The sequence below is a fragment of the Boleophthalmus pectinirostris genome, unplaced genomic scaffold (assembly GCF_026225935.1).
Source record: "Boleophthalmus pectinirostris isolate CB_2022bp ecotype Guang Dong unplaced genomic scaffold, ASM2622593v1 HiC_scaffold_6, whole genome shotgun sequence".
NCBI classification, from domain to species: Eukaryota; Metazoa; Chordata; class Actinopteri; order Gobiiformes; family Gobiidae; genus Boleophthalmus; species Boleophthalmus pectinirostris.
The window spans coordinates 34515574-34541407 of NW_026571447.1; the positions used below are offsets into that span (position 1 = coordinate 34515574).

At 39.3% G+C, this 25834-nt stretch overlaps 1 protein-coding gene across 1 annotated transcript in view; it reads left to right on the forward strand.

Annotated features, from left to right (window-relative positions):
- Positions 1-25834, forward strand: part of adgrb1a (adhesion G protein-coupled receptor B1a) — a 264634-nt gene that overhangs the window by 165099 nt on the left and 73701 nt on the right. The window contains exon 17 of the mRNA XM_055163913.1: positions 11393-11519. Within this exon, the coding sequence (XP_055019888.1) occupies positions 11393-11519 (127 nt within the window). The remainder of the gene's footprint in view (positions 1-11392; positions 11520-25834) is intronic.

Consider the following 25834-nt stretch of genomic DNA (forward strand, 5'->3'; position numbering starts at 1 on the left):
GAAACCGATACCACTTTTTTGAAAACCGATACGAGTACAAGTATAATCATTTCTGTACTTGCCAATACTGGGTTCCCCCACCCGCATGAACATGGACACGCAGATTTTATTTTTACTTTGATGCATAGTTAGCACAGCCAAGTTACCTGGGCAGCTCGTATCTGGGCTCTAGAACATTTATAAGACTCTGAAACTCAATATTGTCGACGACTGAAAGTGTCTAGTCGTCCATCGCAATGTACTGGGTAAGTGCCTCAGTTAGTTTTGTTACCCGAAGGTTATGTTTGGACATTTTCTCTTGCTTCTTGAAAACTTTGGTTAAGTTGACTGTTGACTAGTGCTTCTTTGGTGAAATCTTCGTACTTATCATTGTGTTGTGTCTTCAAATGTTTGATTAAATTGCTGGTGTTAAATGAGATGTTTTCTCTGAGATGTTTTCCCTTTCACCTTTCGACACTTTGGCACTACATAATTTGCAATCCGCCTCACTCCTGTCGTAGCTGGGCTGGCACCACCTAGTGCCTCTGCTCAATTGAATTTCTCTCCAGCGACTAGGTCAGAAATCAAAATACACTAGACGGTTCGCAAAAACACCTGAAGTGCGAGTTCGGGCACCAGCCAATCAGCAAAGAGCCATACATTCTGTGTTGGCAACGATTCCCGAGATTGAGGATTTAAAGCTGGAACAGAGAGATGTTTGGTGAATTTCATCAAGGGGAAAGACGTTATTGCCCTTCTTCCTACGGGATTTGGGAAAAGCTCAAACCAAATAGCAGCGATTGGTTAAATTTTTAAAAAAAGTACCCGCATACCGTCAAGCGAACGAATTCTAACACTGCGAGGTCAGACGGTTTGTACGAAGTGAAACGAAGTAAAAGCGGCTGATGAATTAGACTACTCCTGCCGTCCTTCTTAATACTAAAATACTTCCAAACTGCTGACCATGATTGAATTATTTGCCGATACGACGAGCCATGTCTTCTGACTCTTTGTCTTTCCCTAGACATTCAAGTTTGGTAGAACAACAAACGGCCTCCTGAACGTGACCAGTGATGTCGTTTAGTATCGTGTAATAGTCGTACCAGTGCGTGTTATCAAAAATGTTTAAGGAGTTTGAGTATATTAAGTATGCCAGTATCGGTATCGTTGCATCCCTAATTACAACAGTAAAATGCCTTGTAATAGTGGATTATATTGTTGCCTCTTTTATGACCCCCACCTGCACTGTTTCTGCTTTGTTGAAACAAACTTTCCAAACTCACCATCTGCCGCCCAAAGGAGGGACATTTGCTCCATCACTGAGGCCACTTCCAGACCTGTGTGTGACTTTTACGTTTGTTAACACAGGACACTATTCACGGCTTAAATGGACTTTGTGGGCTCCTCAAATGAAAAATGAATGGAACAGCTGTGATGTTGACTCTACCTGATACGCTCAAACTTATTATACTGTGCAAACTCTGAAATAAACTTTAAAAATAAGAGTAGGTCTAGGACAAAAACTTAATTAAAGGCAAACGCAGTAGATGTAACTTTTCCATTTGTATTCATGGAAACATTATTACGTGAAATGTTCCATGGAAAAGCACTATCTTTACGTATCCATGAGTCAATCAGAAGTGTTTTTATTGCTCTGAAACGTGCATTACTGTGAGTGGGCCCTCCTTTCCACAAACCTGACCTGTAACTTGGCCTCCTGCTTGCTTCCACGGAGATGGTGGAGAACTCTTTATCAGAAAAGTTACATAATGATTTTTTAAGACAAACTTGGCGTATCCATGTAAGCTAAACCAGGACTGGACCAGGGATCTTTTGTCCAAATGTAGACTTGGTTTGGGCCTGTTCTAGTCCAGGTTTAGTTCTGAGTTTTGTCCCATTTTAGACTCAAGGTTGATGTAGTGTGTGGCAGAACTGAAGCAAAACTAAACCAATAAAGAAAACGTAAATGACCAAGACTTATAAGAGAGCTTTCATCTATGTACACACATCATATCAAAATTTCAGCTAAACTGGGACTAAACCCAGAACTAAACCTGGACTAGACCAGCACTACATCAGGACTAGAAGAGCACCGAGTCAATATTACAACTCAACTGGGCTCAAACCAGGACCAAATAATGTCTGGATGCAACTGTAGTCTTCAATTATGAAATACAGTAGATCTCAGTGATCTATAAGCACAAATCAAACAGGGACTCCAGCGGGACTAAAGGAGGCCTAAACCAGAACTAAACCTGGACTAGACCAGGACTACACCAGGACAAGAAGAGGAGGAAGTCTAGATTAGATTATGTTACAACACACTACAGAAATACATCTCAGTGAGCTATAAACACATTAAACAGGGACTCAAGCAGGACTAAACCAGGATTAAACCAGGTCTGAGAACAGGTCTAAACCAGAATTTTTGTCTACATCAACATGCACTCAAGCAGAACTAAACCAGGACTAAACCAGAACTAAACCAGGTCTGAGAATAGGTTTACACCAGGACATAAATAGTCTACTCCAACAGGCACTCAAGCAGGACTAAACCAGGACTAAACCAGGACTTAACCAGAACTAAACCAGGTCTGAGAACAGGTCTACACCAGGACATAAATAGTGTATCACAGGCAGTCACACTAAACAGGGACTAAACCAGGTCTAACAGAGTTACTCAACAGGCATCAAGCAGGACTAAACCAGGACTAAACAAGGACTTAACCAGGACTAAACCAGGTCTGAGAACAGGTCTACACTAGGACATAAATAGTCTACTCCAACAGGCACTCAAGCAGGAATAAACCAGGACTAAACCAGGTCCGAGAACAGGTCTAAACCAGGACACAAATAGTCTACATCAATAGGCACTCAAGCAGGACTAAACCAGGACCTTACTTGTATTAAACCAGGTCCGAGAACAGGTCTAAACCAGGACATAAACAGTCTACTCCAACAGACACTCAAGCAGGACTAAACCAGGATTAAACCAGAATTTAACCAGGCCTGAGAACAAGTCTACACCAGGACATAAATAGTCTACGTCAACAGGCACTCAAGCAGGACTAAACCAGGACTAAACCTGCACCAAACCAGGTCCGAGAACAGGTCTAAACCAGGACATAAGTAGTCTACATCAACAGGCACTCAAGAAGGACTAAATCAGGACTAAACTTGTACTAAACCAGGTCCAGGAACAGGTCTAAACCAGGACATGAATAGTATACATCAACAGGCACTTAAGCAGGACTAAACCAGGACTAAACCAGGTCCGAGAACAGGTCTACACCAGAACATAAGTAGTCTACATCAACAGGCACTCAAGCAGGACTAAACCAGGACTAAACCAGGACTTAACCAGGACTAAACCAAGTCTGAGAACAGGTCTACACCAGGACATAAATAGTGTACGTCAACAGGCACTCAAGCAGGACTAAACCAGGACTAAACCAGGACTAAACCTGCACCAAACCAGATCCAAGAACAGGTCTAAACCAGGACATAAGCAGTCTACATCAACAGGCTCTCAAGAAGGACTAAATCAGGACTAAACTTGTACTAAACCAGGTCCAGGAACAGGTCTAAACCAGGACATGAATAGTCTACATCAACAGGCACTTAAGCAGGACTAAACCAGGACTAAACCAGGTCCGAGAACAGGTCTAAACCAGGACATAAACAGTCTCAACAACAAAGCAGGACTAACCACTAAACCAGGTCCGAGAACAGGTCTAAACCAGAACATAAGTAGTCTACATCAACAGGCACTCAAGCAGGACTAAACCAGGACTAAACCAGGACTTAACCAGGACTAAACCAAGTCTGAGAACAGGTCTACACCAGGACATAAATAGTGTACGTCAACAGGCACTCAAGCAGGACTAAACCAGGACTAAACCAGGACTAAACCTGCACCAAACCTGCACCAAACCAGATCCAAGAACAGGTCTAAACCAGGACATAAATAGTCTACATCAACAGGCTCTCAAGAAGACTAAATCAGGACTAAACTTGACTAAACCAGGTCCGAGAACAGGTCTAAACCAGGACATGAATAGTCTACATCAACAGGCACTTAAGCAGGACTAAACCAGGACTAAACCAGGTCCGAGAACAGTTCTAAACCATGACAACAGGCACTCAAGCGGGACTAAACTAGGACTAAACTTGCACTAAACCAGGTCCGAGAACAGGTCTAAACCAGGATATGAATAGTCTACATCAACAGGCTCTCAAGCAGGACTAAACCAAAATTAAACCAGGTCCGGGACCAGGTCTAAACCAGGACATAAACAGTCTTCTTGGATCCATACAGAAGCAGAACACTTTATTGGCTAGAGTGGCTGGTGCGGGGAGCAGACATGCAGACAATAACAGGCCCGGAAGTGAGATACCTGCGCTGAATGCAGATGAGGGCCTTAATTACACCTGTGGATCGGGACAAAACCGCCATTGTCACAGAACAGATGTTACCATGGAAACGCGGTCCTGATGGAGAGGCTAATTTTTAAGCTAATTCTGTGCACATTGACGTTGGCTGTGGTGGTAAAATGGATCGTAGGGAGTGAGAAAAGTTTATTTGATTCAGTTTTTGAGTTAAATGTTTAAATGTTTCGCAAAGGTGAAGATGTCTAGACTCTTTGAGGAATCATTACAGGCTTCTGCTTACTTTATTTTTTTATTTTATTCATGCTGACTTGAGATGCAATAAAACAGAACTAGACCAGGACTAAACCAGGACTAACCCAGGACTAAACCAGGACTAACCCAGGGCAAAATCAGTGCTAATCTAGAACAAAACCTGGAATGAATCTGGTATTACAGGACTAAACTAAGAGCCCACAACTAAACAAGGTCTGTCCCTGGACTATACCAAGTCTAAACAAGGTCTAACCCAGGACTAAACCAAGTTTAACCCAGAACTAAATGAGGTCTAACCCAGGACTAAACCAAGTTTAACCTAAAACTAAACGAGGTCTAACCCAGGACTGAATCAGATCTAACCCATGATTATACAAAGTCTAAATGATGTCTAACCCAGGACTACACCAGGTCTAACCCAGGACTATACCAAGTTTAACCCAGGACTAACCAAGATTCAAACCATGATTACTGTATACAAGGTCTAAATGAGGTCTAACCCAGAACTAAACAAGGTCTAACCCTGGACTAAACCAGGTCTAACCCATGATTATACCAGGTTTAAACGAGGTCTAACCCAGGACTAAACCAACTTTAACTCAGAACTAAACCAGGTCTAACCCAGGACTGAATCATATCTAACCCATGATTATATAAGGTCTAAATGAGTCTGAACCCAGAACTAAACCAAGTCTAAACCAGGTCTAATGCAGGAAACGCAGGACTAAACCAGGTCTAAGCTAGGACTAAACCAGATCAAACCAGGACTAAACCAGTTCTAACGCATGATTATACAAGGCATAAATGAGGCTGAACCCAGAACTAAACCAAGTCTAAACCAGATCTAATGCAGAACTAAATCAGGTCTAACCCAAGACTAAACCATGTCTAAGCCAGGACTAAACCAGGACTAAACCATGTCTAACCCATGATTATACAAGGCCTAAATTAAGTCTAACCCAGGACTAAACCAGGTCTAATCCAGGACTAAACCAGATCTAATGCAGAACTAAACCAGGTCTAACCCAAGACTAACCATGTCTAACCCAGGACTAAACCATGTCTAAGCCAGGACTAAACCAGATCTAACCCATGATTATACAAGGCCTAAATTAAGTCTAACCCAGGACTAAACCAGGTCTAATCCAGGACTAAACCAGATCTAATGCAGAACTAAACCAGTCTAACCCAAGACTAAACCATGTCTAACCCAGAATTAACCATGTCTAACCCATGACTACACGAGGTCTAACCCAGGACTTCACCAGGTCTAACCCAAGACTAAACCAAGTCTAACCCAAGACTAAACCAAATGTGACCCAGGACTAAACCAGGTCTAACCCATGATTATACAAGGCCTAAATTAAGTCTAACCCAGGACTAAACCAGGTCTAATCCAGGACTAAACCAGATCTAATGCAGAACTAAACCAGGTCTAACCCAAGACAAAACCATGTCTAACCCAGAATTAACCATGTCTAACCCATGACTACACGAGGTCTAACCCAGGAACCTCACCAAGTCTAACCCAAGACTAAACCAAATGTGACCCAGGACTAAACCAGGTCTAACCCATGATTATGCAAGCTCTAAATGAGGTCTAACCCAGAACTAAACCAGATCTAACACAGAACAAAACCAGGTCCAACCCAGGACTATATCAGCCAGTTTCCCCCTCAACCTCAAAGTGCTGCTCTGTGATCACCCGCTGCTCCTGGACCCACACTGAAGTTTGGGTCAAATGTAGAGGACACATTTCCATACAGGGACAGTTAAGTGTAATTTTCATATTTCATAATTTAATGCTAATAGTGAATTAAATAACGATGAAACCAATGAGTGTAATTACAAAAGGCAGTTAATCAATACATCTATATCTATGTATTGAACTTGTAATTAACCCCGTGTCCAAAGCAGGTTATGGGAACAGCCCGATCATCAGAGACTGTTAATGACCATAAATGACAGATGGTCCACTTCACATATATAAAAAAATGATTAGTGTGACGAAGGCCAAGCTGCCCAAACCTCTTCAAATAGTTTATATGCAAATGGAATCTGTGATTATATTGTCTTTAATGTTTTGTGGACAGGCTCAAACCTCTGAAGGGCGACACTTTCGATGCGTTATTGCTTGTTTTAAAGGTTTTTCTCATCACTCAACTCAACTCAACTTTATTTCTAGAACACTTTCAAAACAACACATAACAAACAGAAGGACAGTCTGGAATTTTGGACATAGGATCTCATTTCCTAGTGAGCCAGAGTGTTGGAGAAGTGTGGAATCACTTTTTTAAAATATTCCATCCAGTCCTTGGATTTGCAGAGGTCACTGGTGCTAGACTAGTGCATGTCAATGGCCATAGTTATCCTGCCACTAAAAACAGTCTTACCCACTCCACAAAACACCCGAAAGCAAATCTATAATTACACCAGACTGTCCATGTAAATGTCTGTGTTGATAGAATAATGTTTGAAATAAAACTGACCTTGCATCACATGAATCATCGCATGTTGAGGGACTATTTTCTCATATATCAGTCCGCCGCTACCGAGCTTTCTATCAGGAAGTACAACTCGCTGCTGCTGCTCAGACATAAATCCTTCAAATGCAAGGTTGGTTTTAATTCAAAAATTATTCTATCAACACAGATATTCACATTGACAGTCTAATAGATTTGTTTCGGGTGTTTTGTGGAGTGGGTAAGACTGATTTTAGTGGCAGGATAACTATGGCCATTGACATGCACTAGCCTAGCACCAGCGACCTCTGCGAATACAGTCGTCCCGCAGTAAAATGCAGTTCACCTTTGCGGTATCGCTGTGTCGCAGATTTTTTTGGGTGCTTTTTTTATTTTATGCGCATTGTGTTCCTGCCCCTGCGTCCTGAATGGACTAAGGAACTGTAGACCATTGTCAATCAACCGTGCCGTGTCTCCGGTACAGTACAGATGTTTTCAGTTTGCCAAATTTAAATAAATGTTCGATCTCTAGCGGTGTGATTCCGAAGTGCTGTATGTTTGCAAGTTTTCTCCCCGACAAAACCCACAATGTCAACGAAATATTCTACACCAACAAAGGCTCCCGCGGTCGCACCCAAAAGACTTCTGGACACGCTGAAGGAGGGTAGAAGTTACGCTGCTATAGGGGATCATTATGGAATAAATGAATCGGTTTTGCAGCCTTAAAAAAGCTGATTACTTCGCGGATTTCGCCTATTTTTAGAACGTAACCCCCACGATAAACGAGGGACCACTGTACAAGGACTGGATGGAATATTTTTAAAAAAGTTTCTCCACACATCTCCAGCACTCTGGCTCACTAGGAAATGAGTCCAAAATTATGTCCAAAAAGTTTCTTTAAAAGCCAGGTAGAAAAAGTGAGTTTTTAGTAACATACCTGTCGTTTTGTTTTTGTTTCATTCACACATTTGACACACAAACCCATTGTCGTGGAACTGCCCACCTCTACTGAACTGAGCATTTGAGGTTTGGAGATGTAGACCGACTAATATTTAAGGATTACTCAAACATGTGTGAATCAAAACAAAACAAAACACAACTCCAGGTATTTTTTGACGAGATAAAAACATTACAACATGGCTAAAAGCTCACAAGAGTCCGGTTTGTGTAATATAAGAACCTTAAACTATTTTGGAGCACAGCAGCAAACCCCATAAAGCGCCGCACTTTGGGCACTATGATTAAACATGATTGGTAGTTTGTTTTAACGTTGAATCGTATAAAATATCAAACAATCAAACCCCCAACTGCTCTTAAAGTGTTTACGGCACAGAGTTTACAATCAGTGCTGGTATTATCTGTGTTCAGGTTTCATTTTTGGTTGTTTGAATGACGGCGACCATGTAAAAGAAAAGGATTTAAATGCATTTTTCTCTGTAAATACGAAGCGCTGTTGTCAAACGACTACTCAAAAAACCCCAAATTGCTTTAAGTATAGAGAAATGTATTGGGATCCCTTCAAAAAAGCTCAGTGCGTTGACATTTTCCGCGCCGATTTAAACAATATCTTTGTATTTACAGCTAATACAATCTCAGAAAACACCGTTCAAAATCAATACTTTCTCCTATTTCTGTAAACGAACTTCTAAGTATTCCTTTCTAAGAAGAATCATCGGCGTGCGAGCGGGTCGGGCAGTGTCACGGGTGCACCTCGGGTCAGGCGGAGTTCGGGGAAACAAAACAAAAACAGCTCTGACCTCTGACCTGACTCTGAGCTCAAACGCACTCGTCTGTCCGTTTTTCAGTCTCATCGTCACACCTCCTCTCCCTGACATGTGTCTGTGGAGTCTTTCTATTACAGTCAGGCTTATACGGAGGAATGTCTACGCTTCTGCACACTTGTATTTTTCTAACTCAACCAGCCGAGTTTTTGAAAAGAAAAGTGGAAAGCTATTTTAATGCACCTACCGCATATAACGTCACACTTTATCCAATCATATGGCCTTGTGATTCAACCATATATTATGAATAGCATACTAATAATAATAATGCTACTGCTACTACTAATACTACTACTACTACTACTATTACTACTATTACTACAATACTACTATACTATTACTTTCAAATTCTATCATTTTTTCATTTGAAATTTCATTCACATTTTCATTCCCATTTTCTGCAATATTTAACCTCAGCCAAAACATTTAGAGGAATGTTAAGATATCGTTTTTTACTACTACTACTACTACTACTACTACTACTACTACTACTACTACTACTACTACTTTCAAATAAGAGTTTATATCACTTTTCTGCAGTTCGGGGTTCATTTGAAAGTTCTTTCACATTTTGTATAATATTTAACATCAGCTGAAACGTTTTGAGGAACATTAAGATATTGATTTTTACTACTACTACTGCTGCTGCTGCTGCTACTACTACTACTACTACTACTATACTAATACTTTCAAATAAGAGTTTATATAATTTTTCTGCAGTTTGAGGTTCATTTGAAAGTTCATTCATATTTTCTACAATACCTCACCTCAGCCAAAACATTTAGAGCAATGTTAAGATATTGTTTTTCTTTTTTCTTTTTTTTTTTTTACTACTAATACTGCTACTATACTACTATACTACATTCAAACAAGAGTTTACATATTTTTTTTTTCTGCAGTTTGGGGTTTATTTGAAAGTTCATTTGCATTTTGTATTATACTTAACGTCAGGCAAAACATATAGAGGAATATTACTACTACTACTACTACTACTACTACTACTACTACTACTACTGGCAGCATATTCTAGTTGTGGTTCTAGTGGTTGTTCAGTGGTTAAATATGTTTAACCAAATTCTTTTCTTATTCTTCTTCTTTTTTTTTTATTATATGGAGGGGTTGTTGGTTTAACTCTTTAACTCTTGACTTCAAATGAACTGTCTGAAATGAATTGTATGTACAGTGAGTGCGCTGGTGTTGTGTACTTTTGTGTGATTGTTACTGGACTTTTCCCTGTCCTGTAGATCATTGTTTCCCACAGACTGGGTCATGATCCTCAGGTGGGTCGCAAGAGATTTTTTTTTTTGGGTTGCCTTGCACCAAACTGCATTTAGGTCTGAAATATACAGTTCTACAGACTATTTTGTTCTAATATTGCTGGTTCAGTTGAAGCTGAAAAGAAAAATAAATGAGCTACATTTAATGTCCAAATAGGCGACTTATGGATCCTTTTATTGCTGCTTCAAATACTGTTTTTCATTGTTTAAAACTTGTTCTGGAGAGACACGATCACTCAAACTGCCAAGGGACTGAAGATGAAAAAATAATTAATATGCGCTGTCCCTTTACAAACAAATAAATAAGAAATACTACTACTACTAGTACTACTACTACTACTACTACTGACAACATTTTATTTATTTATTTATTTATTTATTTTTTTTTTGGAGAGGGTTGCTGGTTTAACTCTTTAATTCTTGACTTGAAGAAATGAGCTACATTTAATGTCCAAATAGGCGACTTATGGATCCTTTTATTGCTGGTTCAATCACAGTTTTTCATAGTTTAAAACTTGTTCCGGAGAGACACGATCACTCAGTCAACAATTTTCAATAATGGTCAAATCCACCTTTATTTTATGATTATGATTTACAAATAATGTCTAGTGAGTTGGATCGCGAAGGTTTGTAACTTTTAAAATATGGGTCCCCCGAAAAAAAAAAAAAAAAAAAAAAGTTTGGGAAACACTGCTGTAGATGATTTCACATGAAAAATTAATTAATATGTGCTGTCCCTTTACATATAAATAAATAAGAAATACTACTACTACTACTACTACTATTATTATTATTAATATTATTATTATTATTATTATTATTATTATTGCGAATAATACTATGCCTATAACATTGCTAATAATATTTTTAATAATTTTAAACAATTTGAAGTAATTTGACTGACAGTGGGTACAGCGTGTGCACAGGCAGCTCCACGCAGCGTCTTGCCGCCTCACTGCCGCCTGAGCACCGCTTTCCTCCGCTCTGCTCCGCGCCTCGTCCGCTCTCTGCACCGACCAAACCGAGCCAAGCCGAGCCAAACCGAGCCAAACATGTAACCGGAATCCGCGCGTTTCGCCTGCGCCTCATCTGCAAATGTAACCGCGCACGCTGCACGGGACTTTTACCCAAGCGCGTTGTGTGCATTTCTCCCCCCCTGGATCCTTTCGCCTTTTCCATTCACCGCATCGTTTTTTCTCTCTCCTTCTCTCCCCTCTTGTGTGTGTGTGTATGTGTGTGTCCCTAGCAGCTCTTCGGCGCTCGGATCCTGGTCTCCAAGAGGCTGCAAAACCGTGCTAGTCGACTCCTACCGAACCAAATGCGTTTGTGACAGACTGTCCACCTTCGCCATTTTAGCGCGGCTCAATCCTGAAATGGTAAGTCCCCCGACACTGCAAAGCCTTTTTTGCACTTGCTACACTTGACATCCATTGGAGACGGGGCTGTTTTGGTGGTGATTTTGTGCGGATGCTTCTCCAAAGGGCGTCATTGTCATAGGCTATCAACAGATCCTCCCTCTCCAAGCGCATCACCCTCCCCGCGCGCCCCTCTCGGCACATGCCAAAAATGTGCCGCTAAAGGTGATTAACCGAGCTTAAGAAACGCCGATTGTAAACCCTCAAAAAAAGAAAGCAAAGACATGAATGGAGGTGCACATAGCAGAGGAGGAGGGCTTGTGTTGTGTGCTAACCTGGTTGGCTAATTAGCTGGCAGATATAGCCACTGATAGTACCACTCCACGTTGACTTGGACGTAATCAGGTTTTAAAGCAAATTGCGCGTAATTATACCGCGTGAAGCCTCTTATAATTGTTCCCCTTGCAGCTCCACAATTGATATTCATATTAGCATATTTTTACATATTTGACAGTCAGTGCTGTATCCATGGTTATTAGGCCCAGTGGAGTAGGTAGCCAGCTGCTGTGCGCATGATAAGGTTGGGAGAAAAATGGCACCTTTATCACGTTGGACGGTTCAGTGTGGGATTCTTCACACTTTAGCTTGGTATTGTAAAGGAGTGAGGGTGTTTGCGGACAGAAATGCACATATATGTTGGAACTATATGTATCCATTTCTTTGGTATCGCTCCATAAAGGCCTTTATGTTGCTTAAAATGGAGATGTATGGTTTGTAACGATGTCCAAATCTCTCTGTATCACGATATTTTCACGATTTGCATCTCACCGTACGATATTTATTGCCATATTTTTATAGAGGCTGATATAATTGTAGATAAGACACGTTTTTGTGAATTATTTCCATCATAATCCCAAAAAATATTGAGTAAAAACATGTTTCTTCATGTTGTCTGCGCTGAAATGAATCATGGGATATGTAGTTCCCGAAGTTTTTCAGCTATTCTTACTATAAAACCATGCGTTTAAGCAAAATATTTTGTAATTGGATATATTGTGACAGCCCACGCTTTTATTGTGAGACTTTTGACGATACGATATTACAATATTTTGGTTATTATTCGGTTACGTCGATACATGGATGTATTGATAGAGGTGGAAGATAAAAGCTGTCAAAGTATTAGTAGTGTAATTGCTGTTTTGGAGATACAGTATGTATAATTAGAAAATGGAGTAGTTTGTCTTTTTCTATGCTTAAGGTTAACTAATTTAATTAAAGTCTGCTGAATTTGTGTAATACTTGAATTTCGTTTTGGGTAATACTTGAATTTCAACCAAGAAATTGTTTAAATGGCTCATATTACGCTCTTTTTTGCGATGTTATAATGTAGTTTTCTCATTAATCTGTAGTTGTGTTTTGTTTCTTTCACATACGTCTCATAAATCCTTCATATTTAGGCTTGAGTTCTTCTCTCAGACAGAAATTGCTCTGTTCCACCTTGTGACGTCATGTTGTAATACAGGAACACTGCTCTTCTGTGGTTTAAACTCCATACAGCCTTTACTAGAATGGATGATTTCAGTCCCGGTTCTTTTGAATAAAAGGTAAAAGGAGCTGTTAACTAGGGGTGTAACGATATTCAGGTCTCACGATATCGTCACGGTACGATATTTATTGCGATATCGTGGGAAAGCTCACGATATGGAGGGGAGGGATGTAACGATATCCAAATCTCTCTGTTTTCACGATATTTTCACACTATACATCTCACGGTACGATATTTATTGCGATATTTTGTGGACAAAACTGTTAATATGCTGCTTTTTCCTCTTAAAATGCCTTGACAAAACTTAATCCAAAGAACTAAGACTTAAAAGTGCTTAGAACTGTTATTTCTTCTTGTAGTCTGCACTGAAATGGAGCAAAGGATCATGGTCTATGTAGTTCCCTCTGTCTTTTTTTTTAAGCTGTTGCTGCACCATAACTCTTCATTTAAGACAGATTCGATTTATTGTGATGGTCCACGATATTACTGTGAGAACTCTGACGATACGATATCACGATATTTTGGTTATTGTTACATCCCTACTGTTAACTACTGAAAACTACCACTTCATGACGTCACAAGGTGGAACAGAGCGTTTTAAGTGCTGGAGATGTTGGCAGAGACAACTCCAGGTATGTTTTTGATTAAGTAACAACATTCTAACATAGCTTAAAGTGAATTTTGTGCAACAGAGGGCTGGATTGGATGTTGTTTTGCGGATCTTAAAATTTGAGAAACATTTATTATAACATTTTGTCTGATGTGTTGACTTGTATTTCACCACAAGATTGATATAGCAAGTTTGTGGCCCAATTTCGCCATTTGCAATTCTGTTTTTGTGTTTGTCGAGTTGCGGTTAAAGTCTATTGCATTGCTATTACCCCAGGCAAGCAATATTAAAGTTTGACCTCCACAGATACGGTGTGTCAATGATTATGGGTGTTTTGCCTTAATTTACGACCAAATAATGTTGATTTGAGTCAGTTTGCTTGGCCTCGTTCTATAAATAATGCATTATACAGCACGTTTGGGAATCATTTTGCTTTGGTTCAACGTTAAATTTTGCCGTGTACAAACTGATTGCAAAGTGTAACCTACATCTAAACTATGACTGAAAGATTTGGGGGGGAAAAATATATCATTTTGAGTTTTCTAACAAGCGTTGTGATTGCGATTGGATTTGCAGTTTCTGTTTTAGGATCCTGTTCGAAATTCACATTTTAAGAAGAACTGACAATAAAACTGAAATGTGAACAGACAAACTAAGACAAGAATCACATTTCAGAACATGTTTGTGCGGATGTAAACTAAAGGCTTAGCAGTTGTTATACAAAATTCAGAGGTTTCAAATGACAGCGCAAGATTTTATAGGCGAATGTTATTGAATACAGATGGGGTTCAGCTCAAATTAATAGAGTTAAAATGTAGGGATAGGACGAGATACAATTTCCACAAGATGAGATGCAAGATTGGGTCCACAAGAACGAGACAAGACGTTTTAACATAATTCCTAATATAGTTAATATATCATTTCAGTTTCTAATTTTGGCCTCACATTTTTTTTATTTATTTGATTTCATATTTTTGTTTCCATTCTAGTGTTGCTGTTTTGTATAAGAGATGTAACTCACCAACACTTAACCCTTTTTTTGTCCAGTCCAAATGAGATCTTGTACCATCCCCATTAAAATGCAGAATGTTGTTGTCATTAGGGATGGGCACGATGAGTCGATTAATCGATAATTGATCATTAAGAATTTCGTCGATTACGTTAATTTTTAATCGACAAACCGAATGTTGGTTGCTGTGCGTGGCATAGGGTAACCAAAAGTCCGTTTTTCCCTGGACATGTCAGTTTTTCACGTCCTGTCCTGGCCGTCCGGGTTTTTTTTTTTTTTTTATAAAATGATGCAAATATCCTAGGTTTTCATTATCGTTCATTGGGCCATTAAACTGAGCGTCTCTCGTAGCGTCTGTAACTCAGAAGGAGCGAGCAGACGCTGACAGTCGGTCAACCTGCAACACGCCGAAGCACAAATGCGCATTTAACGATGACTTGTACAAGAAATTCCCTGCTCTCCGCCCCGATCAAGACAAGTGGGAGGTCAGTGTGCACAGTGTAAAAAGTAGGCACATCTGTTTCAGTGTCCAGTGACCCAATGACCAACCCATGTTCTTCACAGTCAGTTTGAGTTGATGCCATCAGGCAGAAGGTACAGGGTTCCAAACTGTAAACTGAACAGATTCAAACATTCTTTTGTGCCACTAGCTGTTAAACTGCTAAACTCAGATAATGCAGTTAAAAAATAATTATAAAAGGCTTAGGGATTGTGCAATCAAAACTGCACATAGGTGTAGGGAATGTGCAATAATTATATCTAAAACTGCACATAGGTGTAGGGAATGTGCAATTAAAGCTACACATAGGCTTAAGGAATGTGCAATAATTAAATCTGCACATAGGCTAAGGGAATGTGCAATAATTATAACTAAAACTGCACATAGGCTTAGGGAATGTGCAATCAAAACTGCACATAGGCTTAGGGAATGTGCAATAATTATAACTAAAACTGCACATAGGCTTAGGGAATGTGCAATAATTAATAGAACAGAAGAATGCAAGGGTTTGCCTGTTAAGGATAATTGAAGGGTCGTGTTGGTGCATCACTCGTGGTCATACTGGTCTCATATTTACTTTGTTTTATGGTGTTTGTTTATGTGCTGCTTTGTGTTGTGTTGTCCTGTTTTTTGATAAAACATGTTACCCCCTGTCCCAAGACAAATTTCTCCCATGGGAGACAATAAAGGATTATCTTATCTTATCTCTTATCTTGTCAGTGGTTGTGCCAGGGACCTCAAAGCGCCAGGATTCCGAAAAACATGAAAAATCTTTGCCAGGTGAGAGTAGCTCAATGTCGATGACGAGGCCCCACCTCCCGCCCCCCGTACGGTGTCCTGGTTTTGACAAACGCAAAAATATGGTCACACTAACCTATATTCCACTGAGTCGTGTCCTTTAGTCTGACAGAACGTTGACCGCATCAGCGCACAAGAGCCGTTTTGTTCGTTCCATTAGTTTATGCAATATTAGCCATGCGGTTTTAAGTTTTGTTTCTGTGAGAGTTCCGCAAAGCTGCATTAATTAAACACATTATAATGTCAAATGAGCTGATGTGGCTCTAGAGTGATTATGGTTTATATGTCGTAAAGTTGAGTTTATTTATGCAGATTAGTAGCGCAGAGTGTAATAATAATGATGATAATTTCAACAAAAAAAACGTTAATGATGAATCGAAAATCAATGGTTAATTCCCCTGACGATCGATTAAGGAAATTTAATTGAATGCCCATCCCTAATTCCTAATATAGAAATTTCATGATTCAGTTTCCAATTTTGGCCTCACAATGTTTTTATTTATTTGATTTCATACTTTTATTTCCATTCAAGTACTGCTGTTTCGAAAAAAAAGAGATGTAACCCAAAATGTAACCCTTTTTTGTTCAATCCAAATGAGATCTTGTACCATCCCATTAAAATGCAAATTGTTGTTGTAACACAGTGAGTTCTTGGGTCTTGTCACTAATAGAAATGACCAGGTTCAACATTTGTGAATTTACCTTCTGGATGGCAAAGTAATTGTAATGTTAATAATAGGAATTAATAGGAAACATGTCTCTTTTTTCCGCCATCTGGGAGTATGACACCATCACTAGGGGTGTGCAAAAATATTGAAATATCGATATATCGTATTGTTTAATGTGATAATACAGTATCAATATCGTGGGCTGCTGTATCGATATATCACCAAGAGTAATTTTTGGTATATTTTACTAAATTTTTTTGTTACAGCGCTACAGCTTTGTTGCTTGTTTAGTGGAAGGAAACTTGTTTATGCAACACATTTGACATTTTCACAAATTTTATGATTAAAATGTGCATGTTTGATTGACTGATTAATCATATTTACTACATATACATTGTAAACAACAGAAAAGCACATTTCTCGAAAAGGAGTGGGAAGAAGAAAAACTTATTTTAACCCACCCCGTTCATGACATAGTTTCAAAAATGATGCGGTTGCTTCTGTACATTGATCACGGAACTTAACAAATATTTACATATAGCAAAATAAATAACATTGTGCATACAGAATATAACTTTAACTCCAAAACCTTTTTTTTAATTTGTTGTATTGTACTGTACACATATTCACTTTGCACCAGATGTGGTTTAACAAAGACAAAACGATTTGAAATATATCGTATCGAATCGAAACCTCACTGTATCGCATTGCTGAATCTGAAATCCACCAATAAGACAGTAGATTTTGTTGTTTGTGGAGGAAATTATGGTCCTTTAATTTGCTAATTGCGTCCTTTCAGTTTGCTGTTTCAATCCGGTTGCGATTTCTCTTGCTCCCCCAGTCTAAACATTATCGTCATTAATCAGTTCCGTTGCCTGCATGAATACAGTCTGTTGAGGAAGAGGAGCGTTGTAGCACAGTGTGGGCTTTTGATAATAGTAACAAGATAATAGCGCTGGGATTTGTGGATGACTCATTGGTGACTCAAACACAGCTGAGTTCCTGCACAGAGGTGGTCAGTCTACGCTTCGGCTGTAGATTTCGGTTCAGTGCGATTAGTTAGACTATTATTAGAGTGGAAATAGCCTGTGAAGCAGTTTGTGCACTAGTTGCCCTGGTAACAGCATGGGCACCAAGGCTAATCTTAAAACAGAGGAAGCTGCTCCTCCTGTCTGTCTGCCAGGCCCAGAGAGGAGCACGGGGAACACAGCCTTCGATGGAGATTTAAATCAGTCTGAGAGAAATTTAAATCAGAGAAATTTAAATCAGTCTGAGAGTTAAAGGTGCACTGTGTAACTTTTTGGTTGGGGGTCCGTCAACTTATTGTTCAATATATGAATTATTTTGGGGCTCAAAGTGTTTCAAGTGTGCAGTTTCTTTGCAAAAGTGGTGAGATTTGGGGGATTTTTGTTGAAATACGATAAGATTTGAGCTGCAAAAGATTGAATAACTGACTCCTTTGGCTAAATATTGGTACATTTTATTATTTGTTTGTTGCAGATTATGACTTTTAAATGTAGATAATATAATTAACTGAGATTCAGGAGCAGGACCTCCTCTCACCAGCAAACCACAACTCACCTCGACCACGCCTCTAATTTCCCAGAAGCCTATAGGCGAGTTTCATTGTTGACAAAAGTGCGCGTTGCATGCTGGGAATTATTTTGGTCGGCGGCAATAAACACTAATTCAACATGACGGACGGAGCGAGAAAGCACGTAAAGGGCATTGATCCCGGTTATTTATCCACTCTAACGGCAGAGGGCCAAAGATGATTTGACCAGAAATTGGTCATAAGCATCGATGGAGCCAAATCACCCTTTTTTGAACCCCGACAAAGCCTGGACCAAACCAAATTTCTGGTCAGAATCGCCAACTACCTGCCCAAATATTCACTTTGGCGATATCCACAATGACTTGGTGGAAACTCCTGGGCCATTCACAGCAGAAAAGATGAAAACCTCCAAGAGTCTCGATGTGTTGTTGAACTTGTTGGAGTCCAGGGTTTGTTAGGATCTTCTACGTTTGCTCTGCGAATGTTTGAAACCCGTTTAATTCGCCGTTAGTGGTTCTTTTCACTCAGAATACGAAAAAGACATTTTCCTTCTTCCGTGCTTCTTTGTGCATCCGATAATGCAGCAGGAATTTACCATTATCGGGGATAAATACGTGAGGTTACGCACTGTGTTTGACTGATATCCTGTTTCTTGCCTCCGACCAAAATATTTCCCAGCATGCAACGCGGGTTTTTAATAACAATGACGTCAGCTGAAACTCACCTATATGTAGCAGCCTTTCCCATCATCCCAGTTTGTCTCGGTGAACTCGACCCCACCCTCCCATCCCCTATTTTGTCTTTCAGTCATAAGACTCCTACAAGGGGGGTCCCGTTCCGGCTGGGCCAATTGCAGATTGAGACGAAGCCCCCACCCATAGTCTCAACCCAGCCATCTCTGCCCCGCTTCGTACATTATCAATAAACTTCTTCGTGCTATGTCGTTGTTGGCGTGGTCCTAGCTAGTGAATGATGTAATTATTGTTTTTGTCTGTCATCGGGGTGTACATTGTCATGAGTCTGATGATACAATACATGTGATATGCTTGTCACGATTCGATACATCCTGATATGTATCGCAGCGCCTTGGGAGGGCTGCGCTGATATTTTTGGACCGAGATTTTGTGCCAGTTTCAGGGTTTCCACTCTTTTACTCTGACAAAATTTCAAAACGTTTCCATGACTTTTTCATGACCTAAAGTGAATTTTCCATGACTTTACGGCACCTACATTTGTAGACTTGATCATACTTTTAGGGCTAAATATGAAATGTTAACTCTTTCCACTCACTTTATGGTTTGGTGTTATAGTTTTTTTAACATTCAAGATACTGTCAGTGCATTTATTGTCGTCTTTCTTAAACAAAAGTTGCAGATGTTCTGAAATAATCCTAACAGTCTAATGATAACTTAACAGAACACTGTAGTTGCATGAAAGAGATACTAAAATTCCTTGACTTTTCCAAGACTTTCATTGAATTGACAAAATTCCATGACTTTTCCAGGTGTGGGAAATAACTTTTTGAATTTCCATGATTTTTCTAGGATTTTCATGACCGTGGGAACCCTGAAATTTTGATTATTTTCCCCAAATTATCAGGTCACTTAAATTTTTTTTTTTGCACAAACTATAACAGAGCTGTGTAGTCATGTTTTGTGCAGCTATTTCTTCATTTCAAAGTGTTAATATAAAGCTTTGTGTGTATTTTTTAGGCAGCAGATATCGGCCAATACTGTAGATTTAATGTTGATTACTAATACACTAAAATGTCTAAATATCGACCCTCTCTACATGATACTGCATAGAGTACCCCCTCTGGCGCAGTAGTGACAGTGATCATGCATAGATTAAACACTCTGTCTCCACCCCCTGCCCTCCTCTGTGGGGTCCTGCATGCAGCGGCCCCCTCCCGAGCTCCTCCACGCACCAGAGGCATCGGAGCAGTGTGTGGCCCTACACTGAACAAACTAAAGGGATATTTAGATTAGATAAAGGTCCTATATTGTACAAAATGGACTCTTGTGAGCTCTAAAGGTGAACTATGCAACTTTTTTTTTTTGCTTAGGGGTCCATCGCATGTTCCACAGTATGACATTAATCAGCTCTACCTTACATTTATTCAATTACAGGCGGTTTTATAGCTCAAATATACCTAGAAAAACAGACATTCTGACTGTGAGCGGGGTTGCCTCTCCACAGATTTGACCTGTAATGTGATCTGGTTTGGTCTTAGTGAAGATCCATCCATTTTCTTCCACTTATCCGGGGACGGGTCACGGGGGCAGCAGTCTGAGCAGGGTCTCCCAGACTTCCCTCTCCACGCACACTTCCTCCAGCTCTTTCGGAGGGATCCCGAGGTGTTCCCAGGCCAGCCGAGAGACATAGTCCCTCCAGCGTGTCCTAGGTCTTCCTCGGGGCCTCAATGAAAATAGAAAGGTTTAATACCACACAGTGAAACATTCCAGACAAAGCAATAACATGTCCGTGGGGAAAAGCATTTGACAGACTCTTGAACAGAAACGTTACACAGTGCACCTTTAAGTCATGTTAGAATGTTATTACCTCATCAAAAACAGACCTGGAGTTGTGTTTTGTTTTATTCACACATGTTTGAATAATCCTTTATTATTAGTCGGTCAACATCTCCAAAGCTCAAACTGCTCTTTTCCACCTTGTGATGTCATGAAGTAGTAGTTTTCAATCCAAAATGATTCTAGTGAAAGTGTATGGAGTTTCAAAACACATTGAAGCACTTCCTGTATTACCAGATGACATCAAGGTGGAGTGTTTTCTGTTCTTTCAACTTGTACTTATTATGTAATACCTGCCTTTACTTACAGTACAATTTACAGTTTATAATTTATAATATTTTTTTGTAACGATATCCAAGTTTCACGCTACGATATCGTCACGGTATGACTCTCACTGTACGATATTTATTGCGATATCGTGGGAAAGCTCACGATATGGTGGGGAGGCTCACGATTATATCCAAATCTCTCGGTATATATATTTTCACAAGATACATCTCACGGTACGATATTTATTGTGATATTTTGTGAAGGCAAATATGATACTTTTTCCTCTTAAAATGCCTTAACAAGACTTAATCCAAAGAACTAAGGCTTAAAAGTGTTTTAAACTGGTATTTCTTCATGTAGTCTACACTGAAATAGAGCAAAGGATCATGGTCTTTGTAGTTCCTGCTGTATTTCTTTAGCTATTGCTGCACCATAACTCTTAATTTAAGCAAAGAGACTTGTAATTCGATATAACTTTGATGATACGATATCACCATATTTTGTTTTTTATTACACCCCTAGTAACTTTTCTGGCGTAGGGTCCGTTTAAAGTCTATTCTCCATGTTATTATTATTTTATTGCTTTGTCTAGAATGTTTCACAGTATGGTTTTAAACCTTTCTGTCTTCACTGAGACCAAACCTGACCAAGTTACAGGTCAGATCTGTGGAGAGGCGACCTGCACTCACGGTCAGAATGTCTGTTTTTGTAGGTATTTTTGAGCTATAAAACCACCTGTAATTTAATAAAGGTAAGGTAGAGCTGTTTAATGTCACACTGTGGAACATTCCAATGACATATCCATAGAAACGAGCAGGTGACGGACCCTCCACCAGAAAAGTTATGCACATTTAAGGCCTGTTATCTCCCGGAGGCTTTTATTGAATCACAATTTTATAATATTTTCAAGTCATTTTCACGACTACTTTTTCCCAGCGCTGTTCCTCCCTCTATTCTCCCTCTCTCTTTATCTCTCTCCTCTCTTTCTCTCCTTCTCTCTCTCTGTCTCTCTCTTTCTCCTTATTCTGTGAGTCTCCTGTCTGCCATGCTAATTATTCCTACTGCAACACGTTTGGTTTCCTAAATGGCCCTAGCTACTCCTCTGCATCTCGTCTCCTACCTCCTCTGCATGACAAACACTCATTTTACCCCTCTTTCTCTCCCTCTCTCCCGCTCTCTCCGTCTCTTTTTGGCCCTCAGTCATTTCATCATGCACTTTTCGCGACACCGATGCTGCATTTTATTTGAGCCTATTCCTTTCCGGGTGTTGGTATATCATTTAGCCTCTCGCTCGCTCGCACCATTTTGCCAACTTTGCTGTGGGCTTAAGAAGGAAAAACAGAGAAAAGAAAGAACGTGCAGTCAAAGAGAAAACTCCCAAACGTGAATAGTTTAATCTCAGTTAGACTCAGGGCAGAGAGGCTTTGAAATGTCAGCTTGCATTTTGTACTTTCTTTTTGGTAAATACTGCAACTTCAATTTGTAATATACTTTTCAAAATCAAGATTTAGTCCACAATGCGAATTAAAATGTTCATGTGGAATACCATTTGAGAAGGCTTAAATAAGTGTCGGATTTTTACTGTCTTAAAACGTGAAAACAGAATTTGTTCATTTTAAACAATTTGCAGTGGTCCAGTGTTGTTTCTCAATAGGGGTGTGCAAAAATATCGAAATATCAAAATATTGTATCGTTTAATGTGATGATACAGTATCGATATCGTGGGCTGCTGTATCGATATATTGTCAAGAGTATTTTTTGGTATATTTTACTAAATTTGTTACAGAGCTACAGTTTTGTTGCTTGTTCAGAGGAAGGAAACTTGTTTATGTAACACAACTGACATTTTCACAGTTTTGAGGATTAAAATGTTTGTGTTATATATGAACTTTGCACAAGAAGTGATTTAACAAAAACTTTTAGTATCACATCCATCATTTAGCCTTTATTTTTTATTGAATCATATCGAATCGATTTGAAATATCATATTGAATCCTATCAAATTGAAAGCTCACTGTATAAAAATATGTATTGTATCGTGGCCCATGTATCGAGGTATGTATCGTATCGGCAACTTCTTAATGATACCCAGCTTTATTTCTCAATGCATTTCTCTGCATTATACTGTATTTTTCTGACTATAAGGCACACCGGATTATAAGGTGCAATATCAATCATGTTGAATTCTTTCATCTTTTTTCATACATAAGGATTATAAAGCACATTAAACGAAACAAACTGTCAACACTTGAGTCTGATTCTAAGCCCAGGCATCCACGATCCATTAGCAGATTGTGGCGTAATTCGCCCGGCGTTGCCTCCCTGTTTTGGTCTATGTGTATTATGAATGTGAATGGTGATGGATAATTTAAGTTTGTTTTTTTATTTCCTACCATTAGGACTCCTCCTTGGGAAAATACATTGAGTAATAATTTGTTTAATGCAGCTGAACCTTCATTTGTTTACGTTTTACAGAGATTAAACTTAAAACCACATGGCTAATTTGCATAAACTATACCCGCAGAAAAAACAGCTCACTCCTTGTGTGCTGATGCGGTCAACTTCTGTCGGACTAAAGGGCACGACTCAGTGGAATATATCTGTTCTTTCAGCGGCAGTGTGTGTTGAGTCGACGCAGAACTATACTTTGCCCTTTACTCCGCGAGGCACCTGACTACTGTAGTCATATTGCTCCGACAATCCATTAAGTGGTGCGACTTCGTAGTTTACCAAGGTCGTACTAAAACATTTTATCAGATTTTTGAGTGCTGTGCACCACATAAAATCAGTTTGAGGTCAGTAAGCACAACCAGAATTAATACATAAGATGCACCGGATTAATTAAGATTTTTAGGTGCGTCTATTAGTCTGGAAAATATGGTACTTTCAGGGCATCTTAATTATTCACCGTGATGAGGTTATATATACGCTTTTGTCATCACGGTAAAGCCAAAAACAAATAACGTGCACTTCCTGAATATCAGACCAGACATGTTTTGCCTAAATTCATGCAAAACAAATCGGGTACAAGGCCTTTAAGTAAAATGTTATCAAAGTCCATAGAAATAGGACCTTTTGTTTTTCTTAGAAGATGTAATATCTAATCTACTGGTTCTCAAATTGTGGTATTCAAACTTCTGCTGGTGGTATGCAGACTCCTCTTCAGTTCTAGTTTACATTAGCGTACATTTTCTACATTTCAGCTCTTCTTTGGGTAATTTTTAAGATGAAACTGTGTGAAAATTATGTAGCCATATTTACAATAATGAGGAGAAAATTCAGTTTGTTGACTGGACAAAAGTTAGTTTGGTTGAATAGTTCTTTTACTAGGGGTAGGACGAGATACAATTTCCACAAGATGCGATGAGACACAAGACTGGATCTACAGGAATGAGACTGACATTATTTACTATAAATAAACTGTACAGTCCAGTTCCCAATTTTATTCTCGCCGTCTTTGGCTTTATTTAATATTACTGCTGTAGCACTGCTTTTTGTGACTACAGCTTTTCATAAAAAGGTATGTCGCCAGTACCTTTTATCCAATCGAAACATAAACATGGGGAAAATCTCCCAAGATCATTATCAGCATGTGTGCACAATCTTGTGGCAATTTCCTCTCACAAGATTTTGTCCCATCCCTGCCTTTTACAGACCTAGTTAAGAGAGAGAAACCGATAAATTGGTTGGCCGATATCAGGCATTTTTTAACGCGCCATCTGTTGGCTTTAAATCTCTAGCACGGGTCAATATTTTGTTTTGGTGGTCGACCTGCTGCTTCAAGAGTGCACACAAAGATTTATTTGAACCCTTAAATGCAAAGATTACTGCACATACCATGACTGCAGAGATCTCTTAAAGATTTGTGCTAAAAATGGCCGTGGGTGAGTTTGTAGTGAATTTAAATTACAGAATTAGGGGCAAATAATCAAAATCAACCCTATATATTGGCCCAAAAACATCGGCCTAAAAATACCGTCACACAATAAGACAGTAAGTCCATCGGTTCCTACTAAACAATCAACATCAACCATGAAAAAAGCCGATCGATCTTTACTAATTTATCTTATGGGGAAAGTTTGTAAGCCCCTTTTCAAATCCTTGAACCCTTTGCGATTTGTGATAATTGTGATTTCCATTTGATTGTTGATTCTTTTTATCGTCTCAGGCTTCCTCCTCCATTTTGCCAATTTAGCTTTGGGCTTTGGGAAAAACACAAAGACGAAACCAGACAATGTAGTCCTAGAGAACGAGTCCCAATCCCAAACCTCATTGTTTAATTAACAAAAAGCCAATTAATACATGTTTTATTGCAACATTCTAGGCCTTAATTGCGAGTCTCTGTACGTCGATGCTCATGCTAACAACATACAACAGTCAATTAAGCCCGTACATTCTCTAAGTGACACATCGGTAAACAAGGCTCGGGGCCATATGAAGTACAGCAGATATACAGAAAGCAGCTGCGTTACCTCTCTACGCTACAAAGGAACGCTAAATATATCTACGGAGAGCATTTACAGATGAAGACGTCCCCTGAGAGTTGAGCACTGCACAGATGCATGGAAAAACATACATGCGGACTTGGTTTGACGGTTATAGGTTTGTAATGGTAACTGTATAAAATATAGATGCGGTCAATTTGTGTGTTGATTTGTTGTTTTGACAGTTGGAAGAGAATCGGAAGGGCATCTGATGTAAAATGTATGCTTAAACTGTAAACAAAATCATTATGCAAAAAGGAAGAATGTTTGTTATGGTCACTCTGGAATTAAAATCAATAAAATCTACTTAAATCAAGGTGCAAGCTGCAACTATTTAGGTCATATTTCAGTCTCAAATGTTAATTC